General features: G+C 36.8%; 2 protein-coding genes across 6 annotated transcripts in view; one reads left to right on the forward strand and one right to left on the reverse strand.

Annotated features, from left to right (window-relative positions):
- Positions 1 to 13,098, reverse strand: part of LOC126375150 (uncharacterized) — a 371,263-nt gene that overhangs the window by 252,283 nt on the left and 105,882 nt on the right. The window lies entirely within an intron of this gene.
- On the forward strand, positions 3,538 to 9,992 carry LOC126375152 (uncharacterized). Of its 2 annotated transcripts, XM_050022009.1 has the most exons (4): positions 3,538 to 4,273; positions 4,415 to 4,603; positions 4,988 to 5,176; positions 5,809 to 9,992. In XM_050022009.1, the coding sequence occupies exon 4, from the start codon at positions 6,496 to 6,498 to the stop codon at positions 9,484 to 9,486; it is 2,991 nt and encodes a 996-aa protein (XP_049877966.1). In that variant the 5' UTR covers positions 3,538 to 4,273; positions 4,415 to 4,603; positions 4,988 to 5,176; positions 5,809 to 6,495; the 3' UTR covers positions 9,487 to 9,992. The 2 variants fall into 2 exon arrangements, with proteins under 2 accessions (XP_049877966.1, XP_049877968.1); XM_050022011.1 differs by having other exon boundaries at positions 3,538 to 5,176; positions 5,809 to 6,638.

The following is a 13,098-nucleotide window of genomic DNA, read 5'->3' on the forward strand; positions in this document are numbered from 1 at the left end:
CTGACTAACATCCATTGAAGACACATTTGAGACGTTTCCACGAAGCTGACTCACTGGTAGTGTTTATTCATTGTTATAGCGTTCACAGTCAGTGGGGCAAGCGTCCAGATCCATTAATAAAATTGAATCAGACTGACATTCCGTAGCATAATATTTGCACGTGTTGGTATACGTAAGAGACCATCCTCACAACGCGATCAAATACAATTTTAGGGTAATGTACCATGTACAAATATACTTTTTGCACAAAACATACGAAACAAGTTTTACACACACGTGGACGAAAGATTTAAAAATCTAACTAATGTATTACGTGTGTTATGAGTGTTTGTATTGACTACTTAACAAAAATTTCACAATTTTTTGACGACTCATAGGCCCCGATTCCTGCAGACACGTCCTAATTTTATTTTAAGTTATACCCGTCATTGTCTTATCCGCCGAAAAGGAAAGGGACGGATGATTGTAAACAAGTTAATTTTAAAAGGAATGAATAACCCGGGCGAAAAAAATAGCCATCTCGCCCGTATGCAATCCGTTTGACATGTGCTGTCTACTGAATTCTGTCCGGTTGTTTTAGATTTCTGCTTAAAATTGACGTGTGCTCCATAAATTTTATGACTGTCGATTGCCCGTCCATTTCTTTTTCAGCGGATAAGAAAATGACAGAATGTAACTTAAAATAAAATTAGGTTGCGTCTGCAGGAATTAATACCATATTTTCATAACTCTATACTTAAAATTATTTCCTCCTCGTTTCGACAATCTGCACACCTATATCTGGTTTGTGGGTCTACCCTATCTTAATCGTCACTTGTTTCGATATTGCACGAACAGAGTCGTTCCGTGAGGTAGCTCGCTAAATAACTAGTGTTGTAATCAGTTTGTCGATACACACTTGGCAAGATTATGACTTCTGACTACTACTTCTAATATTGTAAGCCTTCTAAGAATTCTCCAGTTATTGATTTGAAAATTTTACGTTATTAATTGTGGACGGCAATATTAATAATTAATATTTACACCAACTATTACGTGATGTTAGAAATGAGTTTACTTTATCGTTTGCCAACATTTGAATAAGTATATTAAGTACTTGTTATTCGTGTTTATTGCTTCTCTTTGTGTTGATGGTTTAATGTAAATATGTTTTGACTAATTATATCTATAAAATTTATATATCGATAAAATTTCTCACGGCCACAACACTATTAATACTAATGGCGACAGGCTTCCCGGACCGCACTAAAATTCATATGACTGCAGTAGAGGGATTTCAAAGGCTAAGCTATGTTCGGTAAGGTATTTATTGATCTGTAATATAACAATATATATTTTTAGATACTTAGTTCAACGAATTAGACTAAGCCAGAAGTCACATGTATAATATAGTAATCGAGTTACTTTTGTTTAAAACCATAGGTTACTACGTGCTAATGTAAGTAAGTAGTCGTTACATGAGCCATGTCAGGGGCCTTTGGCGGCTCAATAGTAACGCTGACACCAGGGTTGATGAGGTTGGTACTTCACCTCACAACCGCCCGATAGAAGACCGAGCTTTCTGTTAGACCAACATGATAGGTGGTGAGCCGTATCGCTTTCTATACATATAATGGTCGAGCCAACTGCGTTAGTGAATACTGCTTGGAATGCAAAATACTTTCTAACAAACATTTTACATTTAAGACTTTTTTAATTAAAACGAAACGAGTAGGCAGAAGTGTATACATGCTCATCCTCGCCAGCTATGTTTAATTTTCATGTAAGGGGTGAGGCTATTGCCATTATCCAGGCACAAATCCTGGAACCCAAATGATATCAAATATCTATTATCCAAACGTGAATTTAAACTATAAAGTCGAATTCAGTGGTTTAGAGCGTAAGCCGGGATTTGAACCCGTGATACAAATACAAAAGGTATTCTATCTACTCAGTCTGTAGCCACTCACTGTTGGGTATAGGCTTTCTTTCTTTCACGCTATCCTTTCCGGTCTTGTGCAAGGCTCATCCACTATCTTCCAAAAAGGCGTTATTTTATTATAAATATAATTCAAATTCAAACATACTATTTATTCAGTAGGTAACATAGTTACACTCTGAATCGTAATTTTTTACATGAGTAACGAACGTCTCGTCCGCCTAAAACTACTGCAGCTGGGGAAAAAAAGCTGCCAGAAAAACCTCGGCACAGGTCCGTAGACGTTCTTTAAAAAAAACATTAAATAATGTTACTTATACAATTTAGTCATTTGGCGTGTTGTTCCCAAATGCATTCAAATCTTCTAAATAATCACTAACGTTATAATACCTTTTAAACAAAATTTCTGTTTGATTACTGTCTTAAAACTGTTCAAAGGTAAATTCAGTAGGTATCACAGAATACTAAAGCATTAACGTGGATCGGTCGCTTATAATGATGTCCTCCGTGAGGCAGGCGGGTTTAAAAATCCATTTGTTACAACTCTAAGCTCGTGCCAAGAGCTGAAGATTGATCGATACCCTGTCACCCTGATGTAGATGTCATCTCAAAGTAAGTATTAATTTTAGAACACGATGAAATATGTACATAGAAACGGATGTTCCATTAAGTTTCACAAACTAGTCAAAGAATGTTCGCTTCTGTAATTGTGATCATTTATTTTACTTGTTGTTGTTTATGAGTAAGATTTAGTAAGATTAATTACATACATTGTTTGTTTAATTGATGACGTGTTTGAAGCGAAATAGAGCTTGCCTCTCACTTTGAGGTCGTAGGTTCGAATCCAGCACAGGCCTAAACCAATGATTGTCGAATTTGTTTTCGAATTCATGTTTGGATCATAAATGATTATCACGTGCTCAGTGGTGAAGAAAACTTCATGAGATAAATCCACATACTCGAGAAATGCATATGTGATCTAACCTGTATTGGGCTGATTTTCCGCGCGTGGGAAAGTCAGACAGGCAGTCGCTTCTGTAAAAAACCGGACCTGTCAAATCTTCAGGTTAGGTAAGCGAACTCTGTGAAAAACAGGACAATGGTAGTGGGATGATGAAAGTGTAAAAAAATGTTTCTTCCTTAAAAGAGCTATTATTAGAAGGTACCTAAATAAAGAAGCCTGCTGCCTTCGTGGAATTAGTCGTTTAAACTAAATTATAGAATTCTAAAGACTGGCACTTCACAGGCTTGTTTTAATAAGGCGAAAACTGTATTACAGGCAATGCGTTCCCTTTTGTTATGTCACTCGTAGGTACTTTGTCAGGAATTATTATAAAACAGAGACACAGCAGTGCCTTTATGAAGTCGCGCCCATCATTTTTATCACTTTGTGTGAAAACTTTAATAAAGTGGAGACAAGGAGTAACAGGCAGATGAGATATTACATTTTTATGTACGGGAGAATTTTTTAATATTACTGTAGCTGTTGGAAATTATATTTTTTATCTATGGCAACTCAGCCGTAAAAAAAACCCTCTTCTCTCTGCGACATTAAAAATGTATACGTGTGCTCTTTCGCAATAAATTTATTCAAGTGGATTCGCCTTATTTTATTGTGAAGAAAGCGATAAAAACTCTTCATAATTTGGTCCTTCGAGAGCCGGTGCAAGCGTTCCAGTGCGGAATTTCATCGCGAGTTAACAAAAATTAAAATTTTCGGCGGGCGGCGGTGGCAGGACGTTATACATTTCGTCAAGATTTCGTCTTGAATCCGACCGACTACGCTGCGAGAACGAGTCCAAAAGAATACGAACCAAGAAACCGTGAGTGCATACGCAAATATACTCAGAGGAAGTGCAAGAAGATATCCAGTGAGCTGCAAATTATTATTATTAGCTTCACTGCAAGAATTCTAGAAACATCTTTTTTTGCTACCTATCGGAAATCGGTAAGCTGAAACGAAACGCAAGAACTAGCAATAGTAACACTACACGATCGAAAAGTGAGTTCGGGGTGAGTTTCGATCTCACTCGCTCCACAAGCTTCATCGCAGGAGTGAGCGGGACGCAAGATCATCGGCCTTCGGACATCTCGTTCGATACGAAAAATCGTTCGCGTGTATTGTTTATGGTTTTATTTTTTTTATAGCGTAGCGTTGTTCGTTCTTTTTCATATTTTATCCGCCATTACGTTTGTACATTTTACATTCAACGAAAAAATAATTGTTTGTAACGAAATTACTAACGTAGCGATATATTTACAAGTAAAAATAAGTTTAAAGTTTTGTAAACATGGCAGAGGAGAAGGAGAAAGAGAAATTAAGCACACTTGTTGCCAAACGTGGATACATAAAAGGTACGCTTACACGAATTCATAAATTTGTTACTGATTCCCATGAATTGTCTGTTGTATCTTCGAAATCACAATTAGAAGCCAAACTAAATCATTTAGTAAACACATTTACTCAGTACGAAAACCTCAATTGCCAAATTTCAGTTCTCAACCAAAATGATATCGAGGATTTTGGAAAAGTCGAGGAAATATTTTACTTTTCCAAGGCCATGTTACTTGACGCAATTGAAAAACGCAACAAAAACGACTCCTCTTCTACTCCTCCGCCAAGTACATCCAGCGTAAACGACAGGAAACTCAAACTTCCTGCAATAAACATAGAAATATTTGATGGTAAGTCCTGTGCAAAATATGTAACATTCATAAACCTATTTAACTCGTTAATTGATAGTGATCTTAAGCTAGATAACATACAGAAGCTTCATTATCTCCGAACATATTTAAAAGACGAAGCATTTAACATCATAAGTGAACTACCGTTGACGCAAACCAGTTACTTGGAAGCCCTCAAATTATTAAAAGAACGCTATTATAACAGGCACAAAATTATCAATGAACATGTGTCATTATTGTTAGATTTGCCCACGTTAGGGAGGGGTAGCAATGTTAGAGATTTTGTATCACAAATTAAACAGACGCTCGCAGCTTTGAAAAACTTAAACATTAACGTTGAGTCATGGGATCCTATCCTAACTATTATTTTATTACGCAAATTAGATGGATTCACATCCCGCGCCTTCCAACTCGAAAGGGAGATTGGGAAGGAGCCAACAGTTGCCGAATTGTTAGCATTCCTCGAGAAACGAGCTCTAGCTGCAGAAAATTCTCCGGCAACTGCAAGCAATTGGAAGCCTGCTTCAAGACTGGCAGTCAACATAGCAGTCCAGGGATCATCCTGCAAGAAATGTAAGTCGACTGCACATAAATTATATAGTTGCAAAAGTTTTCAACTACTGCCATCAGCAGAGCGAATACAATTTGTCAAAGACAATAATTTATGCAATGTTTGTTTAAACAAACACAATGGGAGATGCAAGTTTCACTTCAGGTGCAATCTTTGCAAGAATGACCATAATACATTGGTGCATCCTGAAGTCATTTCCACACCAGTAACATTATTTTCCAATGTCAATAATAATGTGTTGCTCCCTACAGCACAGGTGAAGCTGTTCACAAAGGACAACAGAGAAGTACATGTAAAGGCAATACTTGACTCCGGGTCACAAGCATCCCTAGTCACAAGCAAAGTTATTGATGTACTAAAATTGACCCCCATGCAATCTGACACCAATATCGTGGGAGTCACAAATTCAATTAATAATGTCAAATATTCCATACCTCTGGAAGTGTCATCACTGGTATCAGATTTTAAAACCACAGTAAATTTTCATGTTGTTGACAAAATTACTTGCAAGTTGCCCCAACAACCCATAGACTTGACAAAATTAAAGATTCCCCCTGGTGTACAACTGGCTGACAAAACATTTAATGCGCCATCCGAGATAAACATGCTGATGGGTGCTGATGTGTTTTTCCAGGTGCTCCTGCCATCTACTCCGACGACGAGCACACAGCCGCCGAGCCAGCCCTCGTACCAGCCATCGAGGCAGCCGTCGTGTCAGCCGCTGAACCAGCCATCGTGCCAGCCGCCGCCGAGCCAATCGCAGCAGCATGAGCAAAAAGATTCAGCCTTACCTATAATTACTAACACCAGGTTTGGTCATATAGTGGGGGGTGCTTTACCAATATTCAACAAGAGTAAAAACAATGCTAATTGCAATATAATATCATTGCATTGTCACACATGCGATAACAATATCAGTGAGCTAAATGAAAATATAAAAAACTTCTGGAAATTAGAGGATGTTCCCCAAATACTAAGTGACAAATGCAGTGAATCAGAGCAAGCTGAATTAATTTTTTCTAACTCTGTAAAACTTGAAAATAATAAGTTTCAAGTTGATATTCCATTAAAAGTAAACCTTAATGAGGTCAATCACACCTTAGGTAGCTCTTTTGATCTTGCATTATTTAGATTTCTTAGCTTAGAAAAAAGGCTACACAAAAATATTAATTTACTAACTCAATATCAAAATTTCATTGATGAATACATTGACTTAGGCCAAGCGCACTATGTTGATATTAATTCATACGATTTTTCTAAAGACCCTGTATATTTTCTCCCTCACCACCCAGTGGTAAATGAGGCAAGCAAGAGTACACCCATGAGAGTAGTTTTCAATGGCTCCATGCGAACAAATAAAGGTGTATCATTAAATGACATACAGCTTAATGGGCCTAAAGTTCAGCGTGATCTTTTTGACATATTAATGTTGTTTAGATTTGGAGAATATATGGTTACTACAGACATCAGGCGCATGTTTAGGAACATTAATATAAATCCTGCACATAAACCACTTCAAAACATACTGTGGCGAAATAACTTGCATGAGGAAATTCGGTGTATATGCTTAGATACTGTTACTTACGGTTTAAAAAGCTCGAGCTATCTCGCGACACGGTGCTTACTTGAGTTAGCTAATAGGTTTGAGCATGAACTCCCTCTAGCTTCTTTTGTTATTAGAAACTGTACATATATAGATGATGTGCTATATAGCAATTCAAACTTAGATATTTTAATTGAAACCAAAAGACAGTTGTGTGCAATGTTAAAGTATGGAAGCTTAGAAGCTCATAAGTGGTCTTCAAATCAAGCCAGTGTTCTGTCAGATATACCAATTGAAAAACAACATTTTGATAGTTTAGATTTTGAACAAGATTGTAATTTTAATATGAAAACTTTAGGTTTGCAAATGAACTTGAAACAAGATTCTTTCACTATTTCAAGTCCTGATAATTCGTCATCAGGAAATATCACAAAAAGCACAGTCTTAAGTTGTATCGCGCGGTTCTATGATCCCCTAGGTTTTGCTAGTCCGATTATAATTAAGGCTAAGGCTATTATGCAAAGATTATGGGAAGACAAGTTAGATTGGAATGCTCCTGCACCCAAAGAAATTGTTCATGACTGGCTACAATTTTCTAACAACTTAGCTAGCATGCAACCTATTCATTTAGATAGAAATATACCAATACCAGAGACAGCTGTTGCAGTACAACTCATTGGGTTCGCCGATGCGTCCTCCACTACTGGCTACGGGTGCTGTCTATACTTACGTGTGGTGGACACAACAGGTAATGCAAAACTTTTCTTACTCTGCTCCAAGTCACGAATAAACCCACGCGCAAAGCCACTCACCGTCCCCAGGCTCGAACTGCATGCAGCACTGTTGTTGGCGAAGCTTGTTTCTAAGGTATATGATACACTTCATATAAAAATAAAAATTGACAATGTTTATCTGCACAGTGATTCGAAAATCGTGCTCGCTTGGATCGAGACAGATTTAACAAGGCTTCAGGCTTATATTTCAAACAGAGTGAGAGCAATTAAGGAGTTAACAGGTAACTGGAAATGGCTGTACGTACAGTCACGAGACAATCCCGCTGACCTCATCAGTCGTGGTGTGGATCCGCAAGTACTTCCCGGCTGCGCCCTCTGGTGGAATGGTCCGACGTTCCTGCAAGAAAGGGAGTATCAATTTGAAAACAATAATGTATACTTACCGTTAGAAAACTTACCTGAAATGAAGACTGCTCCTTCCTCTGCGTCCCCCGCTGATGTAGTCCTTCTCACTGTAAAAGAAAATGAGTTCCTGCGATCCTTTATTAACAGGTACTCAGATATTAATAAAATGACACGTATCATGGCGTACATTCTTAGATATCGTGATAATCTCCGATTAAAGGTAAAAGATAAAAATATTACATTTGAAAAAAGACATCTTTCTACACAAGAATTACAAAGGGCATTAATTGAGATTATCAAATACGATCAGAGTATTCATTTTCATAATGAGATTAATTCATTACAACTGCAAAAAGAGGTAAGTGGTTCTTTAAAGTCCTTACATCCATTTTTAGACAACGAGAATCTTTTAAGAGTAGGCGGAAGGCTTCATAACTCCGATATTAGTTATGCACAGAAACACCCTATCATTTTAGTGAAGGGCTCTATTATTACCGAATTGATAATTCGTAGCGAACATGCTAGGCTGTTACACGCTGGTCCCAAATTGTTGTTATCAAGCCTTAACCAAAAGTATTGGATTGTAAACGGCATAAGAGAGGTAAAAAAGGTAACACACAAGTGCATCACTTGTTTCAAGTTAAAAGCGTTAGCATCTAAACAATTGATGGGATCTTTGCCGAGTGATAGAGTTGTTCGTCCCTTGCGAGCATTTCAAAAGGTAGGATTAGATTTTACTGGAAGTATTGAGGTTAAACAGTCGCGAATTAGACGTTCTGTCATAGGAAAAGGCTATATTCTTGTATTCGTCTGCTTTAGCACCAAAGCTGTGCACCTTGAGCTAGCTTCTGATCTCACCACTGCTACCTTTCTCGCGTGTTTTAAGAGGTTCATATCTCGAAGGGGCTTACCAAGTGACTGTTATTGCGATAACGCTAGTACATTTCGCTGCGCAAGTTCTCAGTTGAACGATTTATACAAACTCTTAGGCTCGCAAAATCATCAAATGCAAGTTAATAATTTTGCAGCACAGAATCAGATCAACTTTCATTTTATTCCATCATACTCGCCTGTATTTGGTGGTTTATGGGAAGCCGCTGTTAAGAGTACAAAATATCATTTGAAACGCATAGTTCAAAATAGTTTATTAACCTACGAAGAACTAAACACTGTATTAGTACAAATTGAGGCAGTACTCAATTCGAGACCTCTGTTACCAATGACTTCTAATCCCGATGACTTCACATATTTAACCCCGGGACATTTTTTAATAGGCACGTCATTAATGACATACCCTGATCATGATGTAAGTAATAAACCTGTAAACAAATTAAAAATGTGGAATGTATGTAACAATATGGTGCAATCCTTTTGGAAAATATGGTACAAACACTACTTAAATGTCTTGCAGTCTAGGCCAAAATGGCAAACAGCTAAGAGCAATATTACGATTGGTTCTCTTGTACTTTTAGTTGAGAATAATTCTCCTCCCTTGAATTGGCCTATGGCTCGTGTTACCCAGATTTTCCCTGGCAAAGATAATCATGTTCGGGCATTTGAAGTGATGACTCCGAATAGAAAGAAACACATTAGGTCTGTAACTAAAGTGTGTATTTTACCATTAGATTAAGAATATGTTCCTACAATTAATTACTAAAGTTAGAATAAGATTGTGTTATTTTTTACTATTATAAAAACTAAGATAATTAATCTTTCATACATACTTAGATTCTTTGATACAATGTAAATACAAACATATTCCATTATCTTTAGTATGTACAATTTGAAAACTTTCTTAGTTACATATAATTATACTTACAGTTACAAGGTATACTTAGTTACAAATAGTATAACTTAAAAATAGTTATAAAGTAAGGTAAAAAGTAAAACTTTGTTTTAAGTTAATAAATACTTTAGTTGTCATTCATGCTGGGATTACAATAGTGATAAAATGTAAACTTTTCACATTTATATGTGCTATAATACTTAATTATTATTGTTTCCTTGCTAGGCCCCCAGCATGTTGGAAATTATATTTTTTATCTATGGCAACTCAGCCGTAAAAAAAACCCTCTTCTCTCTGCGACATTAAAAATGTATACGTGTGCTCTTTCGCAATAAATTTATTCAAGTGGATTCGCCGTATTTTATTGTGAAGAAACGATACAAAAACTCTTCAGTAGCTTAAAAATGAGATTAGGGCACGTTATACTGTTGTATATTCGGTCCCACCGTTATTGCGGAGGAGTTTTTTGTGAAATTAACAACTATAACATAACATAGCATCACTCCTAAAGGGGTGGGCAGAGGTGTACCCACTCCTCGCCATCTATGTTCCAGTTCCATCAAATCTGAATTATTTAATCAACGTAATTATCATTCATAAACCTTTTGAAGGTTAGAGGTGAAGGAAAACATCGTGAGGAAACCCACATTCCCGAGAAATACATTTTCGGGGGTATGTGACCTAACCTGTATTGAGCTGGTTTTCCCTTCGCGGGTTGGAAGGTCAGACAGGCAGTCGCTTCTGTAAAAAAAACCGGACTCTGTGAATAACTAGGGAGATGATGAAATTTTATAAAGGTCATTTTTTTATTTTTGAATCTACGTCATTTCGCAAGATATTATTGATAAGGAGAAGAAATGACAAGAAACTGCAACAACATCTTTTAAATCCATGTAGGTATACATTATAAGTTATTTAATAACTAGATGAACACATTTGATACCAGGCATTTATGTCACCATGAATCTTATAAGCTTTTTTTCATAAAGTAAGCTTCACATGAGCTTTAAATTTATTGTAATAGGGAGTATCTCTTCTACCATTGTCGAACACAAATCTTTACCTTAATAATTTTTTTTTATGGTTCGGACTCTTTACCACTGAATTTGAATTTATGAATTTGAATTCTTGTTTGGATTATAGATCATTCATATAACGTGGTTCCCCGGTTAACGGAAGTGACGAAAAGTTGGTATACTACTATACACGTCTGCCTATCTCTTAGGGGATATAGTCGTGATGCTGTGTATATTTTGTTATGATGATTACACTTAATCAGAATTCCTTAAGTGACTACATGTTTATGAACTGATGATGATGATGATCTCCGACCGATTTCGCCATGGCGAGCACTTCAACGAACTACGCTATTTTTAAACACTGACGCAATTCTTACACAATAAGTAAAATTGTATGTTCGTTGTAACTAAGAGTATCTTTAGAAAATGCTTACACATTCTCCCCCATGTAATAACCATTGTCTTATGAACCGTGCGTTCCCTTGATTCTGTACCTACAGGTTATACATACAGGGTGTCAGTGACAACGTAACGAAAGCTTTGAGATCATGATTCGGAGCTGATATTAAGCGGAATTTTCCGTCGCAAAAGTACGGAACTGAAAATAATTAAAAAAGTAAGTACACAATTTTTTTTATGAATTTTCCGACAGGAAATTTCACTTGATATCAACTCAAATTCATCCCCCAGTATTCGTTACGGTGTCACTAATACTCATACGTACGGTCGCGAGCATTAATACGTACACACTTTGGTACCATGTCACATTAACTTTTTTGGCAAATTGAACTGTAAGTGTCACTAAATGTCAAATATGATAGAGCGACAGGGTTCTAAAGTGGGTACATAATATTGCTCATGACTCATGGCTGTACTTGTACGGGTGTAATTGACATCGTAACGAATACTGAGGAAGATGATTCAGCTCATCATTTTGAGTTATTGCACAGAAACAATTACAGTAAGACAAATGGTAAAAATAGCGGCCTTATTGCCAAGGTAGCAATCTATTCCAGTACCACTAAACTGGGCACTAGGCATATATCAAGTGGAATTTTCCATCGCAAAAGTAGGTATAGAATTGAAAATAATTTAAGAAACACAAACAATACATGAATTTTGAGACGGAAAGTTTCACTGGATATTAACTCAGAATCACGGTCTGGATCATCCCCCTCTGAGTTCGTTACGACGTCACTAACACTCTGTACACAATATCCTCCCGTTGCTTTGTGCTCCCTTGTGCATGTTCATTGGGTATACGATCATGTGTCAATCGCCTAATGGACAGATCAAAGCAAATACCCACAATAAACTCATAGTCCAGACCATCACATAACCCAAGTCTTGACTATAGAGGCTTAATGAACCGTCCATAAAAGTCCATTAATAAAATTGAATTAGTGACTACAATAGTTATGGAACCGTGAGCCGTGGTACCCAGTTGGTAGAACGCTTGCCTCTCACTTCGAGGTCGCAGGTTCGAATCCTGCACAGGCTTAACCAATGATTTTCGAATTTGTTCCTTACGATGTTTTCCTTCACCGCTGAGCACGTGATAATCATTTATAATCCACGCATGAATTCGAAAACAAATGCGACAATCATTGGTTTAGGCCTGTGCTGGATTCGAACCTGCGACCTCAAAGTGAGAGGCAAGCGTTCTACCAAGTGGGATACCACGGCTTATTTAAAAAAATATGTATGTGTAATATGTATAGACTTAGTCTATATCAAACATTAAAAATAATAATAAATAAAAAAATATTAATTAAATAATATACTGCACACTAATCTCGCTCCAATGACTGTCAGGCTATATATATATATATATAGACTATAGACTGCTGTAGGTATATATACGTACTTATATTACACGTGTAAATTACGTTTCAGTTTTACGTGAAATGTTCAGTTTTTTTCTTACGTTTTATCGTACCGAACGAAAAGCAACATTGCGAACTTTAATGGATCACGCTTTCTCTGGAAAATACCTATTAACTTTGACCTTGCAACGATTTATTTCGCAATTGTTAAGAAACACGGAACACGCCTTTTACCTGGCAGGGCAGAAAGGACAATGACTTTTGTAAATAAACTATAAAACGTGCCACAATACAATGCACATAAATCTTTATTGCACAGTTACAATTACAAATACATTTATTTTATTCTTATTCTTAAGACAAATGGTAGAAAAAGCGGCCAACATAGCAAACCGTTCCAGTACCACTAAACAGAGCACTAGGCATATTAATTACCTAACTAAGTATATTGTTACGACGTGTAAGCGATAAAGAAGTTTATAGATATCATCACTAATTTATGAGGCACGCTCTTATCGGTGTAGCATTCTTCATGCTACTTTTTTAGGGAAAAATAGGGCAGTGGTTTCCCTCTTGCCTTCCGTCCCGCAGCACTCTGTCTGACGCTAGTT

Source organism: Pectinophora gossypiella, chromosome 18 (assembly GCF_024362695.1).
Source record: "Pectinophora gossypiella chromosome 18, ilPecGoss1.1, whole genome shotgun sequence".
Classification (NCBI taxonomy): Eukaryota; Metazoa; Arthropoda; class Insecta; order Lepidoptera; family Gelechiidae; genus Pectinophora; species Pectinophora gossypiella.